The 15,424-nt window shown below is 37.6% G+C and overlaps 1 protein-coding gene across 1 annotated transcript in view; it reads left to right on the top strand.

The window, feature by feature from the left end:
• Window positions 1-844: 844 nt before the first annotated feature.
• Prp3 (pre-mRNA processing factor 3) overlaps window positions 845-15,424 on the top strand; it is a 147,039-nt gene continuing 132,459 nt past the window's right edge. Inside the window, exons 1-13 of the mRNA XM_090118184.1 lie at window positions 845-1,177; window positions 1,708-1,872; window positions 3,410-3,602; window positions 4,506-4,689; window positions 5,650-5,733; window positions 6,513-6,631; window positions 7,657-7,848; window positions 8,315-8,442; window positions 11,789-11,979; window positions 12,654-12,801; window positions 13,521-13,674; window positions 14,049-14,104; window positions 14,820-14,969. Of these exons, the coding sequence (XP_089974310.1) occupies window positions 1,050-1,177; window positions 1,708-1,872; window positions 3,410-3,602; window positions 4,506-4,689; window positions 5,650-5,733; window positions 6,513-6,631; window positions 7,657-7,848; window positions 8,315-8,442; window positions 11,789-11,979; window positions 12,654-12,801; window positions 13,521-13,674; window positions 14,049-14,104; window positions 14,820-14,969 (1,892 nt within the window). The 5' untranslated portion in view covers window positions 845-1,049. The remainder of the gene's footprint in view (window positions 1,178-1,707; window positions 1,873-3,409; window positions 3,603-4,505; window positions 4,690-5,649; window positions 5,734-6,512; window positions 6,632-7,656; window positions 7,849-8,314; window positions 8,443-11,788; window positions 11,980-12,653; window positions 12,802-13,520; window positions 13,675-14,048; window positions 14,105-14,819; window positions 14,970-15,424) is intronic.

Below are 15,424 nucleotides of genomic sequence, written 5' to 3'. Positions count from 1 at the left end.
CTAGGATTGCCAACTTTTATTTGAAGAAATAGAGTATATCTGATTTTAAAGGAGGTAAATAAAGAGTAAATAAATATTTTTAAAAATGTATTTTTTGTACTTTTTGCAGTAACTAAGCATTTTTCATTATTTTTAAATGAATTATATGAATCCAAACATTCCAAATCTAAATTCATATATTTCAAGAGCTCATTTTTAATTAATTTTTAATGAAGCTCGGTTTCTCTCTTCCCGCCACTTCACATTCATGACCGAAAAGACTCTTTCAGTAAATGCTAAAGTGGCGGGAACAGAGAGTATATAGCTAATCATTTTTTTTTAAACAAACAAATTCGTCAAGATATTTTTTTTAAATAAATTTCCATTTTTCTGCAGTGGACTTTTGCATAAAATCTGTGTTATTCAACAATTCGCCTTGGAGTTCTTTTAAAATAATAACTTCTGAATATAAACTGTCCATGTGTACAAGGTTGATCCAAAAGTAATGATAATTGGGATTTCCTGTGTACATAAAAATCAAAAATAACCGTTTCTTGCTTGCTCATGTACTCACTAAGTTATCACAAAAAAATCATATCAATAGGCCACGTTTCCAAGTATTTACATTAATTTCTGTTGGCAACACTAATCTGCTGTACGTCCGCGCTATTCACTGTCCATCTGCACGACGTTCGCGGTGGTGGGGGTGCTTGCTGGATGAAAAGTTGGTCGTGCACATCCAGCAAGATAATAATAATAATTATTGACGTACGTCAACGCTATTCACTGTCGTTTTGCGTCGTGCATCGTGTATAACCTTGGCGGGACGTACGTCAAGATGGACCGTAAATAAGACGCTTTATGCCAAGAGGCAAGAAAATGAAATGTCACAATGTCGTTTGTTTGTCAATGTAAACCGAGTAATATTGTTTTCATAAAATATATGATTTACTCCAATTTAAAATAGACATTGAGTATTTAATAACCTACATATACCGTATTGTTGTTTATATAAAAAAAAATATAGGTACGCGTTAACATAACCTAATTGTTGAGCATCATTTTTCGTCATGGCTTTGCAGCTTTCTAGAAGGGAAGTAGAAGATTTGCGTTCTTCTATAGACCGAGCAATATACAGAACAATTGGTAAATCCGATAGTTCACTGTTATCGACAGTATCTTCATGTTTAACCAATGGGTAAGTTTGTTTTGGCAACATTTACGAACTGCAAATTCAAAATAAATACGCTTCCTGCGTTCTTTTTTACCTGAGAAAATTATAATAAGTAGTATAGCTTAGTAAATTTAGACTGAGACAACTTAATCTAATTGATGTATACTAATCTATACTAATATATAAAGAGGAAAGGTTTGTATGTATGTAAGTATGTATGGTTTTCACGCATAAACTACTGGACCGATTTTGATGAAATTTGGCACAGATAATCTTTAGACCCTGAGAAAGAACATAGGCTACCTTTTATTGCGATATGTACCACACGCGAAGCCGGGGCGGACCTACTATGGGCAGACTAGTTGATGTATAAAACTGTGATATTAATATAGGATTTAACTTGAGATTGGTTCAAATGTATGTTAATTGTATAATATTATTATCCTACTATGTTGTATATTAAACGTATTTTAACAATGAACATACTGTATGATTAGTTACTGCGACAATAAGAAGCTAAAAAAAAAATTTGCATAAAAAATTTTCACTTGTAGATACGAGCGCCGAAAAATTATAGACAGGCTGTCATCACACATAGATTCAAAAAAAGCAAGCAAACTCACTGACAAGGTGATAGCTCTCGCACAAGAGTTGATATCTTCGTCAAAGTCACAGAAACGCAAATATGACAGCAGCGATAAGGAGAAAGACATCAAAAGGTATTTAAATTTGGTTAACCGACTTTGAAAAAAGATTCTTACTTATACTCGGATTTTTAATTAGATAAAGTAAACTGACAGCAGCTAATGTCACTTTGTAAAATAATGTTGCCACATTTAAAGTAATAGTGAGGAATTCAGTTCTCATTCAATCAGATGAATGAACAATGACTGTGAATAGTTCATCATTTCAAACTATAAAATAACATTATTTCTGATTATAATATATAAAGCTACATAAGATATAAGTTACTAGTAGAGTGTAATTATAATCATTTTTTTATTTTTATTGTTACGCTGTTTACGTTATTGTTTTTGTAATTTTTTCGTTAATTGTAACTAATTACGTTGTGTTTGTTGTCATTGTTGTGTTTATTTGATGTTATATTGTTACAAACTAAATATTCACTAGACGATCGATTCAATTTCATTCATTCCCGATTTTCAATCATTCACTTTGTGACAACGCTATTTTTATTTCATCAAAAACTGACAACACAGAAAACGTCAGTTTACTTTATCTAATTAAAAATCCGAGTATACACTGTATTGTTTTTGGATTTGTTACCTCACCACTTTCTAATGGGCGAACCGATTCCTGTGAAGTGAAACTTTTTTAGGCACGTTGAGAGAACAATTTCAAGGTCACACCATGGCAATACTGTCCTCATGGAGTAAGAGCTATTACGCACTGTCGACCAGTCGCTGGCGACTCAGTCGCCGGCGACTGTGACTTATGGCTGGTTCACACTTTGATTAGTGTGAGTGCAGGTGATTAGTGCGAGTGCAGGTGTGTAGTGCGAGTAGTGTCCAATTGACTGCGAGTGCAGGTGATTAGTGCGAGTGCAGGTGTGTAGTGCGAGTAGTGTCCAATTGACTGCGAGTGCAGGTGATTAGTGCGAGTGCAGGCACGCTGCGAGTGAGGGGGAAGGGAGGGCGCGCGGGACGTGGCTACTCGCAGTCCACTCGCAAAAAAATAGAACACGCTTCTATTCACTTTACTACACAGCCTACTAAACACTCGCACTAAACAGTCGCTGTCCACACGTAGTACTACTCATCACCTGCACTCGCACTAATCAAAGTGTGAACCAGCCATTACTATAGTTTAAATAGGGGCTTGCGCACTTAGTCGTCAGTCGTCCAGGAGTAAGTTCAGTCGACGAGAACTTACTCCTGAGGCGACTGGTCGACAGTGCGTAATAGCTCTAAGGAAACAATTTTGATATCTATGATGATTATAAGTAAACTGTAAGCTGTGTAGTTTTCAAACAAATAAATAAATAAATAAATGAATCTTGCCTAAGTTTCACTTCTGTCATGTGTGCTTCAAAATCGTCGTTATCCATGACGTGACGATATTGCCATGACGCGACATTGAAATATTACTCCCAACGCGCCTAACTTTTGTATTATGGAAGTTGATACATTTATTTATTTATTTATTGAAACAGAATCATTCTTTGTACTTACAGTAATAATACCAAATCATACATAGAATTTAGTAAAGAAGGTTCACTTCAAAATATATTTTCAGATCGCGCCACGACGACAAATACGAGTCGCGCGATGAGAGACGCGACCGCCACGACAAGGAACGGGAAAGGGAGAGGGAGAAGGAGCGGGATGAGGATAAGAAGAACGACAACGGGATCGAGATACCGTCCATCCTGCCAGAGGGGGAGACTGTGGGATCCAAGATGGCGGGCTTGAGCGCTGATAAGATTAAGGTCAGTTTAACTTCAAAAATTAAAGTGATTTCCATCTATGAAAATCATAATATTTCTATAATAAAACCTATTTCTTATGAAGAAAACTATTTATTTGAAGAAAATTGGACCTGTGTCATAACATTTCGAAAAGTTATAACATGTCTATGCTTTCCGCAAAAAAATATACAACACAAGATTAATATACAGTGTAAACTCTATATAACGTCACTTAAGGGACCGTGCATTTTTCGACGTTATAGAGAGTGGTCGTTAAATAGTGAGAAAGGGAAAATTGCATGATTGGTCCCGAGACAGGAATATTATTTTGACATTGCCTACGAAACATGTGTCAACATGTCTTCATATTGAGGTTTCTTCAATTTTTTGGCAGATCGTCCTTCTTCTTCGGCATGCAGAATTTTTTCTTTATTTTTCTACGACTGCATTTCTGAGAATCTTCGGTATGTCAGTAAAAAAGAATGTACACAACTACATTTTCATTGATTTCGGCAACTTAGTCAGTACTTTCTAGTGTTAATGTCTTATTGTGGTCGTTAATTAGAGTGAGCTATATGGAGTGTATTATTGTATAGACAACAATATAAACCAACCAAAGTCGAGAAATCTTGACGTTATACGGAGTTTGACGTTAAATGGAGTGTCGTTATATAGAGTTTACACTGTAATTTTAAACTAGAAGATCCTGTAAATTAGTGAAACTTCACCTTTCTCAGTACATTTCTCAGATTTCTCAATTTATTTCCCAGCTCAAACTTAGTGTATAAATGAAAGTTTAATTGTTTGTCTCTCTGTTACATTGCAATGGAGTGATTTTATTTTATAAATATCTTATTGTTATAGGTATTTCTTTTGATTAACGGCCGTATGCAAATTCTTTATAACATCAGTATTTTCTTACAGCTAATGATGGCAAACGCTCAAAAAGAGATCGAGGAACGCAAACGGGCCCTCATGGCCCTCAAAGGGGATAAGGGTAACGTCACAGTAGCGGCACAAACAGCTCAACAGATTAAAGTGCAAATGCAGCAGAGCAGTTCGATACCACCGCCCAGTGTGATCAAACCTATGCTGTATTCAAAACCAGGTAATAACTGCATAGTATAAAACAAAGTGGCTTTCTCTGTCCCTTTGTATGCTTAAATCTTTAAAACTACGCAACGGATTGATTCAAGAGGAAGGTTTTAGTATATAATTTATTAGTTATAGACAAAGCGGACGAAGCCGCGGGCGGTTAGCTAGTGTATAATAAAATTTAAAAGTGAAATGCAAAATTTTGAAGTGATATCAAACTAATGCTTTGAATAAAGTTCTAGGTATTGTTGTGTGTGTATGTGTGTGTGCGAGTGTAGCGCAGAAAGCATAGATTAAACAGAGTGATAGAATGTAACTGTATAGATTCGTGTAGTAAGTCTGATGCAATATTAATACCAAAACAGGTATGATAGTGTGTGTGTTTGAGAAACTTTAGTATTAATCTATACTGATATTATAAAGCTTAAGGGCCTAAGGCGCGGGACATATACAAGCGGCGCGGCGCGCATCGGGCGCGCTGCCGGCGTGCATCGGGTGCGCTATTGGCATTTTGTATGAAATAATTTTGGAAAGGCGGCGCAACCTTGGCACAACCGTGGCGTGCCGTCTCGACGCCTGTCCAAAATTCTTTCATACAAAATGTATAAGAAGGACGTGGTGCAAAACAGATTCAAGAGGTGCGCTTATGGCACGCCCGCGCCCGCGCCGCTTGTGTTTGACCCGCGCCTAAGAGTTTGTTTGTTTGAACACGCTAATCTCAGTAACTATTGATCCGATTTGAAAAATTCTTTTGGTGTTAGATAGCCCATTTTTCCAGCAAGGCTATATATCATCACGCTAAGACCAACAGGAGCGGAGGCACGCGGGTGAAACCGCGAAGCGCAACTAGTGTACAAATATAGCACAGTAAATAAGAATGCGTACAGTACCCAACACTAGAAACATATATAAAGTAATATTAATTAAAAAAAATCACTATCACTATTTTAATAAGATTTTTCTCCATTTTCAGCTACAGGCGCGATGTCAGCTGAAGAGATAGAGAAACAACAGAAAATAGCCGAACTACAGGCTCGGATACAAAGGAAATTGGCCGGTGAGATTTGTAACATATATTTAACTGACTGCGCTAAAAGGTGTTTATAAATATGCATTTGCTGTCTTTTTGCCACTATTTCTGTTACTGTTTCTTTTCAACCGACTTGATATTTAATGATGTTTAATTTTATAACATTCAAATGCTTTATTAATCTGAAATTATAAAATCATATAAAAAAAAATCTAGAGGCTAGGCGTCGTCCAGGCAAGGCAAAAAGACGCGGGTTCGAATCCCGCCTAGTAAATAATTTATCATTTGATGTTTAGTTTTATAGCATTCAACTATAAATGATTTATTAATTAATTTTAATTTTAATCTTATATATAAAAATGAATCGCAAAATGTGTTGGTAAGCGCATAACTCGAGAACGGCTGAACCGATTTCGATAATTCTTTTTTTATTATATTCCATGAAGTACGAGGATGGTTTTTATGTAGAGAAAACGTAAACATGTACCACGGGCGAAGCCGGGGCGGACCGCTAGTTTAAAATAAATAATTTTAAACAAAAAATGGTTAAGTCTGTAAAGTCGGTTTACTGACGATAGTTGAACGTGACAACTTCCGATTGTGCTTCTTTGTCGCTCGTTCCGCGCTCTCGCTTGCACTTCAAGCCTTACATGGAACGCCTCAGAGCGAGGTAACGCCGCATGAGTCATGTTTTTTCGTGCGTGCAGCCGGCTGTATCGAATTATAAGACGTTGTCATGTCAAAAATATAGTAAAATCTTATTTTTTTTTTGGTTAAAAATAAATAGTTTTTTTCGTATATTTTAGGTGGGGCGTTACAAGCGGGTCTGTCCGGCCCCGCCCCATTGATATTAGACCGCGAGGGACGAACAGTGGACCCCGCGGGACGGAGGGTGCATCTCACGCAAGTTGTGCCCACTTTGAAGGTGAGATATTGAAATCTATACTAATATTATAAAGCTGAAGAGTTTGTTTGTTTGTTAGTTTTTCACTCAAAAAATACTGACCCGATTTTCATGAAATTTGGCACATATAGAGGGTCACTTGGATTAACACGGGATAATTATTTTTATTATAAAAACTTTTCTACTTTGGGTTTTCTTTTGACTAAGCTGGCTAAGCTGCGGGCAAAAATCTAGTGGAATGTATTATGTGGTTATTATATAAAGAGGAATGCACATACCCAGAGCGGAAGATGCGGGTTCGAATCCCGCTTCGTGATCGTTTTTTTTATTATTTTATAAAATTTCTCATGTTTACAGTTGTAATTGCATTTGCAATAACACGCAGGAAAGTATATATTGTTATCTAAACCTTTATGTCTGATTTTTTCATCTATCTATCTATCTTGTCCGCCCAAGGAAGATCCACTTAAAAAATAGTGTTATTTTACTGAGCATATTATTTTATTTGGTTAATATTTAATCGTTCCCCACAAACAAACAAACTCAAACTCAAACATTCATTTATTCAATTAGACTACTATTTAGTAGCACTTTCGTATCGTCATTACAGAAGTATTTTTAACATTTACCACCGATTCGGAAAGCAGTATCTATGGAGAGCAAGAGGCAAGAAACTCCATAGTTGCTCTTTTAAAATCATGTCAATATTACATAATATGTAACTTATATCTAACTACATAATACATATATCATAATATGCCAAAGAACTGTCCTGTGGTTTTTACGCGACAACCCTCCATGGGTCTTTATCGTCCATATATTCCTGAATACTGTAGTACGCTCTCTGAACTAGTACATTTTTTATATAAGTTTTAAATTTAGAACTACTAAACTCTTTAATATTGTGAGGAATTCTATTGTATAAGCGTATACCTTGACCCATAAATGAATTTTTAACTTTAGCTAATCGGAAAAAATGGCATTTCAATTCTATTCCTGTTCCTTGTGCCATAATCGTGTCTATCTCCTATTCTTGTCTATCACAGGCGAACATCCGAGCGAAGCGTCGCGAAGAGTTCAAAGCCCAGCTCTTGGGGCAGGCGTCCGTGGAGCCGAGCGCTGAAGCAGCGTGGGTTGACGCTCGTGTGACCAACAAGCCGGCAGTGAGGGCACGCAGGGCACTACGGTTCCATGAGCCTGGCAAGTTCCGGCAAATGGCAGAACGGCTGAGGATGAAGGTAAAAAAAAATAAAAAAAATAAAAATCGTTTCCTTAGTTAATTGTTGGCGAAATGCCGAAAAAACTTATTTTGGTACTTTATTCAAATCGATTTCATTTCCATATAAAATATTATCGATTATCGGAAATAATTGATACGATTTCCGTAAAGGACATCTCTACACGTGTCAAAAATCGATATGTCACAGAAATCATCTCAGGTGAAAAGGACTATAATAGTATGGCCAAGCCTAAACTGATTTATCTTATTTGTCTTAGGACAAACTAGTTTAGCCTAGGCAAAACTAGTTTGTCCTGAAATCGGGTTTGGCCGGTAACATATACAAAATTTCAGTATAATCGGTTAAAATATCTGCTACAAAAGTGAATTGCAAGATTTCACCCGAACATACATACATTGCATTTTAATAAGCAAAATACATATTCCCGTACTAAATCTGGCATTGTTGTTTGTTCATCCGTCAGGCTCAACTAGAGAAGCTACAGAACGAGATATCTCAGATCGCGCGAAAAACCGGTATTTCTTCGGCCACGAAACTTGCGCTAATGGCGGCAGATGTACCGGATTCGGATCGAGTTCCAGATATAGAATGGTAAGAATTAGCATGTTTGTCTTCTTATTAAGCTATTGCATAGCTTCTATCGCGGGCCTTGAGCGCGCGGACCAAATACAGAAATTCCGTAACGAAAAACCTCACGCTCCCCACTCAGACGGGCTCGGAGGTGTGGCTTGAAGGCATAGCATGCAATAGCTTTACTGCTGCAGTCCCCAAGTGCCACACGCCTTTTATTTATTTATTTATTTATTCTTGTTGGCCTTATTACCCAAAAGCAATCTCTTCCAGGCAATGGGGGAAAAATTACCATTTATTTGTAATCGTAAAGTAGTTCAAAATTTTCAAAATATTAAGCTACTTGTGTTTTATTTGCTTATTAGATCAAAAATAAAAGTACCTGAATCATTCATCTTATTCGGCCTTACTTATAAAAAGTTAAACAATGGATAAATTTCAACCATTTCCTACCATAGCTGTGTCCTGCTCTTGCTCACATGAAACGTCAATCATAAAAACAAGACAGGTTATTGCAATAACTAATCCATTGCTTAGCGAATGGGTAACATTTTATAAGTAAGACCGTTTGTGTTTAAACATCATCTTATTCTAAACAGTCGTAAGCGCAAAAAATACTGTGTGATAGAACTTTTTGAAGTGAAACTTCTTTAGACGTGTTGAGAGTAAAATTTCAAGGTCGCGTCATGTCGAAGTAAAGCCGGGTCCGCAGCGACAATTTTCTAACAAAACATGTTATCGAAACATGTTACCAAAACATGTTTGCAAAACCGCTCGTCCGCTGCGCCTATTTTTGTTATTGTTTTTATTTCATTTCAAAAATGAGTTCCGACGAAGAAGACGTGGAAGTTGTTTTAGCAATAGTTGATTTAGTTCTCCAAAGAAATAATAAAAATAGGTTTAATAATAAAATTAGTTGTATAAAATACAAAGTATCCGGTTTCCGTCCTGGTCATGGGACGACTACTGCTCTCACCAAAATCACCGATGACATTAGACTTGGCATGGACAACAAACAACTCACCGTACTTACGCTACTTGACTTCAGCAATGCTTTTGGCTCTGTTGACTTCGAGTTACTGCTGGGTTTGCTACGTTCACTTAACTTATCGCCATTAGCGTGTGATTGGTTTCGTAGTTATTTATACGGGCGCCGGCAGCGAATTGCACTCGATGACATTTCATCGTCCTGGCGCAATATCAATGCCGGCGTGCCTCAAGGTTGCGTCTTGTCCCCTCTTCTCTTTGCAATTTTCATTAATACTTTAACTCACTCTTTAACTTCTCTCTACCACATGTATGCCGACGATGTCCAGATCTACACCCAAGCGACTCTGGAAGACTTGCCCAAAGCAATCAGCAAGGTCAACAATGATTTGTCGACCATTGTAAACTGGAGCAAGAGTTTTGGTCTATTACTCAACCCATCAAAAACTCAGACAATCATTATCGGCAGCGCGTCATTTCTCTCAAGGATTGATTGGGCAACTCTTCCGGAAGTTTTGTTGGACGGCATACAGATTGGATATAGTACCCACGTTAAAAACTTGGGTATTTTTATCGATCAGACCCTGTCGTGGGATGTCCATGTGAAGGAAGTTAGTAGGAAGATGTTTGCTTCTGCTGGCTCACTTCGGCGCCTGCGCAACTTTCTGCCTATCCCAACCAAAATAATGCTAGCTCATTCCCTTCTCCTATCCCACCTTGATTACGCCGACACCTCTTTCCTTGATCTTTCGGAAGTCCAGTTGAATAGACTTGAACGCCTTCAAAATTTTTGCATTCGTTTCATCTTTGGTTTGCGCAAGTTCGACCATGTGTCGGACTATCGCAAAAAGCTCAACTGGCTTCCCATCCGCTTCCGCCGCAACTCCCATATCCTACATCTTCTTTTCTCCATCCTCTTTGATCCTAAAACTCCTCACTATCTCAAAGATCAGTTTGATTTTTTCACTTCTCCCTTCCCACGTTCTTCCAAAACTCTTCTTCTGCGTGTCCCTGTCTCGAAGACCAAATTTTATGGTAATTCCTTTGCAGTTCGTGCAGCCAAACTTTGGAATGAACTCCCACTAGAAGTGCGTCAGGCACAAACCTTAAGAAGTTTTAAGCACCTACTTAAGTTACATTATCTCTCTCTTACCTAGCTTATTTCACTCTTCTTTATTGTTATCGTATCTTCTTTCCTATCCTTATTTTGTTATATATTATTATATTTATTCATTGTATATGATATATTAATTTTATTTTGTTCATTTACGCCTTATTTTTTGCTCACCCACCTCAATCAAAATCTCTCCTTACGCATATACATACGGTAGCCTGGAAGAGATCGCTACCTAGCGATAAGGCCGCCGTTTGTACATGTCTTTCTCTATTTTATGTTCTTTCTGTATTTGTACTTTCTGATGTGTGTGCAATAAAGTATTAAATAAATAAATAAATAAATAAAGTATTTTCTTTATTCCACTCCATCACACACAACAGAAACAAAACAAAGAAAATTGTCACACAAAATCAACACAATTATGGCGGACGTCAAAGAGAATATAGGCGGACGGACCATAGATAAATTAGGACGGACGTCTTCTTCTCGTGAGTGCGAACATAAAATGCGTTCCTTCCCCTCCCCGCAGGCGAACGCGGGGGATGTTATCCATTCGTCTCGGCAAACATGTTATTGTGATTTTGCTAACAAAACTGTAAGGCCACGCCCCTATTCGGTTAGCAAAACATGTTATCGTGTTAGCTAACACGATAACACGTTGCAGGGGACCCGGCTTAAGGCGACGATTTAGTAACTTTGAATCTTGTCAAAGAAGTTTCACTTCTGACACGTGTGCTCGGTACACACGCTCTTTTTTAACATTTACATATAAATTAACATCGATCGACATTTCCGCTTTATCTGTATAGTTGCATTATGTGGTGCAACTATACAGATAAAGCTCTTAGGGCTACAATAATGGATTTAGAATGCTGTTGCGTCTGCCGCGATATTGCTCAGCTTCGAATATGTTCGCTCAAGCGCAAACTGACAGCTTTCCCGCGCTCCTTAGAAAAAAGACTGCATCCTTGCTAAAAAGACTTCGTGGCAGCAGCAACAGCATTCTGAAAGTGTTGTGCGATAAGTTTGACTCGCCAATATTGGAACATTTCCGTAAAATTCTAATTAGTCTTCTTCTAGTATTGTGTTTTTTAATTTTTTATGTTCGTGATTATAATGTTAATGAATAAAATATTTTATGTAATGAAAATTAATATAATTCATAATTAAGTTGAGATATTGACTAGATAAGAATATTGTTACTAACAAGTGGACCAATGATGTTACAATAAATAAATGAATTATTATTATTATTATTTCCAGGTGGGATAGCGTAATATTACTAACGCCGGAAGAACGCGAAGCGAAGCGAAGCACTAACGACGCGAACGACGCTCGCACACACACACAGCGCGTCACCGATTGTAATATCGGTGACGACGATATCGTGGACAATTTAAATGGTGACGCTATCACCAATTTAGTGGAGCACCCGCAGCAGTTGAGGCCCCCGAGTGAGTAACTAGTTAGTCAGCTTGTGAGTGAGTTGGTTGGACAGTGAGTGAGTTTGTTGGATAGCGAGTTTGTGATATTGTGGACAATCTCAATGGTGACGCTATCACCAATTTAGTGGAGCACCCGCAGCAGTTGAGGCCTCCGAGTGAGTTGATTAGTTAGTGAGTGAGTGAGTTGGTTGGTTTGTAAGTGAGTTATTGGGTTGACTCACCGACCCACATGTTGAGTTAAGTCAGTGTATGAGTTGTGAGTGAGTTGGTCGGTTTGTAAGTGAGGTGGATAACGAACGAATAATTAGGTCGAAGCGTATGAGTGAGTCCGTAATTGAGTAAATACATTAGTTAGTAATTGAGTGAATTGATTTCAACATAGAGCATGGCACAGTTAGAATTTATAGATTCTTTAACAGACAGTCTGCCCGTGATAACGTTCACTGTAAGTCGTCGAAACGTTAAAATAATATAATGACAAACTGTGTTTAAAAAGTTTTTATTTCCCAAATTTTTCTTTGGTATCAAATAACAAAAAAAATGTAAGTTAAATTTTACCCATATTCACATATTATTTGTCTATATCTTTTCCTTAATGTTTTTTTCTTAGTATCAAATATTATTAAAAATAATATGTCTTTCATTTTGTCATAATTCGAGTATAAATAAATCTCCTTTTACAGCTGAACCATTAAAACCTACGTATATGCCAGTCTTTCTTACCAAAAAAGAGAGAAAGAAATTGAGAAGACAAAGTAGAAGAGAAGCGTGGAAGGAGGAGCAGGAGAAAGTGCGGCTCGGGCTTGAAGCACCGCCTGAGCCGAAGCTTAGGTGCGTATACACATACACACATACAAAAAGTGAAGTCCCCTAGTGGGGTAAGGGGCAGATGCATTATACATCTGTTTCACTGATCGATTTTCTTTAGGGACAAGTAGGTGATCAGCCTTCTATGTCCTGCCAGACCGAGACATTTATTTTCTTCGTCTCCACCGGGAATCGAACCCAGGACCCCTCGGTGTTACGCTCACGCGTCAACCACTGTACCGAGGAGGCGGTCACATACAAAAAGAGATAATATTATTTACATTTTGTTATCTATACTAATATTATAAAGCTGAAGAGTTTGTTTGTTTGAACGCGCTAATCTCAATAACTACTTGTCCGATTTGAAAAATTATTTCGGTGCCCATTTATCGAGGAAGGTCATAGGCTATATATCATCACGCTAAGACCAACAGGAGCGGAGCAATGCGGGTGAAACCGCGGAGCGCAGCTAGTTAACGATATTTCCCAGTTATAATAAAATGTTAAAATATACATTACTAGCTGTGCCGCGCGGTTTTACCCGCATTACTCCGCTCCTGTTGGTCGTAGCATGATGATATTATATAGCCTATATTACTCGTGGATAATGTAGCTTTCGAATGGTGAAAGAATTTTTAAAATCGGTCCAGTAGTTTATGAGCCTATTCATTACAATCAAACAAACAAAGAAACAAAGTTTTCCTCTTTATAATATTAGTGTAGATGTAATTTTAATCTTACAGGATATCAAACTTAATGCGAGCGTTAGGCACGGAAGCGGTACAAGACCCGACCGCCATTGAGGCGAAAGTTCGGGAACAGATCGCGAAACGACAGAAAACACATTTGGAGGCGAACAAAGCGAGAGCGCTTACTAAGGAGCAGAAGAGAGAAAAGGTGAGTTGGGAAGAGAAAGAGTGGGAGGGAGAAAGAGATGGAACGACATTTTTTGTAGGGAGAATGCGAAATTAAGCAGCAGAAGAGTGAAAAGGTGAGTTGGAATGTGAAAAAGTGAGTTGGTAGGAGAAAAGAGAGAGCAAATTAACTTAGTTTTTTCAGAGATACCTCATCTATTTGTGTTATCTTTTTTGTAAATGTTGACACATTTTTTGGTAGAAGTTCATAGAAGAGTAAGAGAATAAAGTAGGGCTTATAAATAATTGTTGAACAATTTTTGTGGGGTGGCTTTTTAGAAGAGAAAAATGTTGTGAATGAGAGAAGGAGATTTATTGATTATTTGCATTAAAATTACGGTTCTTTTGTGTTTACAGGTCGATAGAAAAATTCGAGAGGACACCACTATGGGCGTGCATGTTGCCGTGTACAGGTAAGATTAATAATTGATACTATACATATAGTATAGTTACCTTACATAATTTCGTTTAACTATAGTAAAGTTTTAAATTGTAAGAGTTGCATATTTCTTTTCCACCAATAATGTGCGAGGAATGTTTGTAAAAACCAATCATATCGTTTCATTTAGTTTGAAGTTTGAAGCGATATGATTGATTTTTTACAAACACATTCCTCGCTACATAATATCCACACACATTATTTGTGGAAAAACACCCTAATTCTCGTCGAAAAACAGTGGAATTTTTCACATCTTTTTATTAGTTTTATGCGAAAAAACTTAGACCAAAAAATAATAATACTTAATCAATGAATTATTAAAAATCCGTTCCACCGTTCTTGAATTATAAATGGCATAACCAACTCAGATTGTTGTTTTTTTTCATTAATATATATTGATAGAGATCAAATCCTGCGTTTCCGTTTAAAAAAAAGACTGGTTGCACTCCGGGAGTGCCGGCAGAAGTGAAAACTTGATTATTAACGTTGAGCATGTTTGATATTTTGGAATGGTATCCGTCTTACGCTTTTTCGATCAGGTCACGTGTCCTGACGCGAGTTTGAGATTTTATACCCATTACAGAAAAAGTGCTCAACGCTGCTAAAGAAGTTTTCACTTCAAATTTTCAAATCTTAAATGTTTTTTTTTCCTATTGCAAAGTTTTTAACAAAGATTTTTTTGCTTACAGGGTGAAAGACCTATTCGAGTGTGCGTCAGCGAAATTCAAAGTAGAAGTGAACGCACAACAACTTCACATGACGGGATGTGTTGTGTTGCATCGGGGGTGTTGTGTCATTGTTGTGGAGGGGGGGCCGAAACAACACGCTAAATATAAGAGGTAAATTTATGTTCCTACAAACCTATCTCTTCTTTTTTGACGTGACAACGTCTTATAATTCGATAGAGCCGGCTGCACGCACGAAAAAACATGACTCATGCGGCGTTACCTCGCTCTGAGGCGTTCCATGTAAGGCTTGAAGTGCAAGCGAGAGCGCGGAACGAGCGACAAAGAAGCACAATCGGACGTTGTCACGTTCAACTATCGCCAGTAAACCGACTTTACAAACAACCAATTTTTTTTCTCCTTACCTAGTCTTCTACTTTCCTACTCTCCTAATTTCTCCCTTTGGTAGTCTCCTAATTTGCCACTTACACTCCTAATCACCTACATATTGATTGAACATGACGGGATGTGTTGTGTTGCATCGGGGGTGTTGTGTGATCGTCGTGGAGGGGGGGGCCGAAACAACACGCTAAATATAAGAGGTATATCTATACTAATATTATAAAGCT

The sequence above is a fragment of the Colias eurytheme genome, chromosome 29, assembly GCF_061535395.1.
Source record: "Colias eurytheme isolate Ceu_HAF_F1 chromosome 29, ilColEury1 Martin Lab GWU primary, whole genome shotgun sequence".
Taxonomy (NCBI): Eukaryota; Metazoa; Arthropoda; class Insecta; order Lepidoptera; family Pieridae; genus Colias; species Colias eurytheme.
Note: the sequence above shows the minus strand (reverse complement) of the source record. Positions and strands in the feature narration are given on the sequence as shown.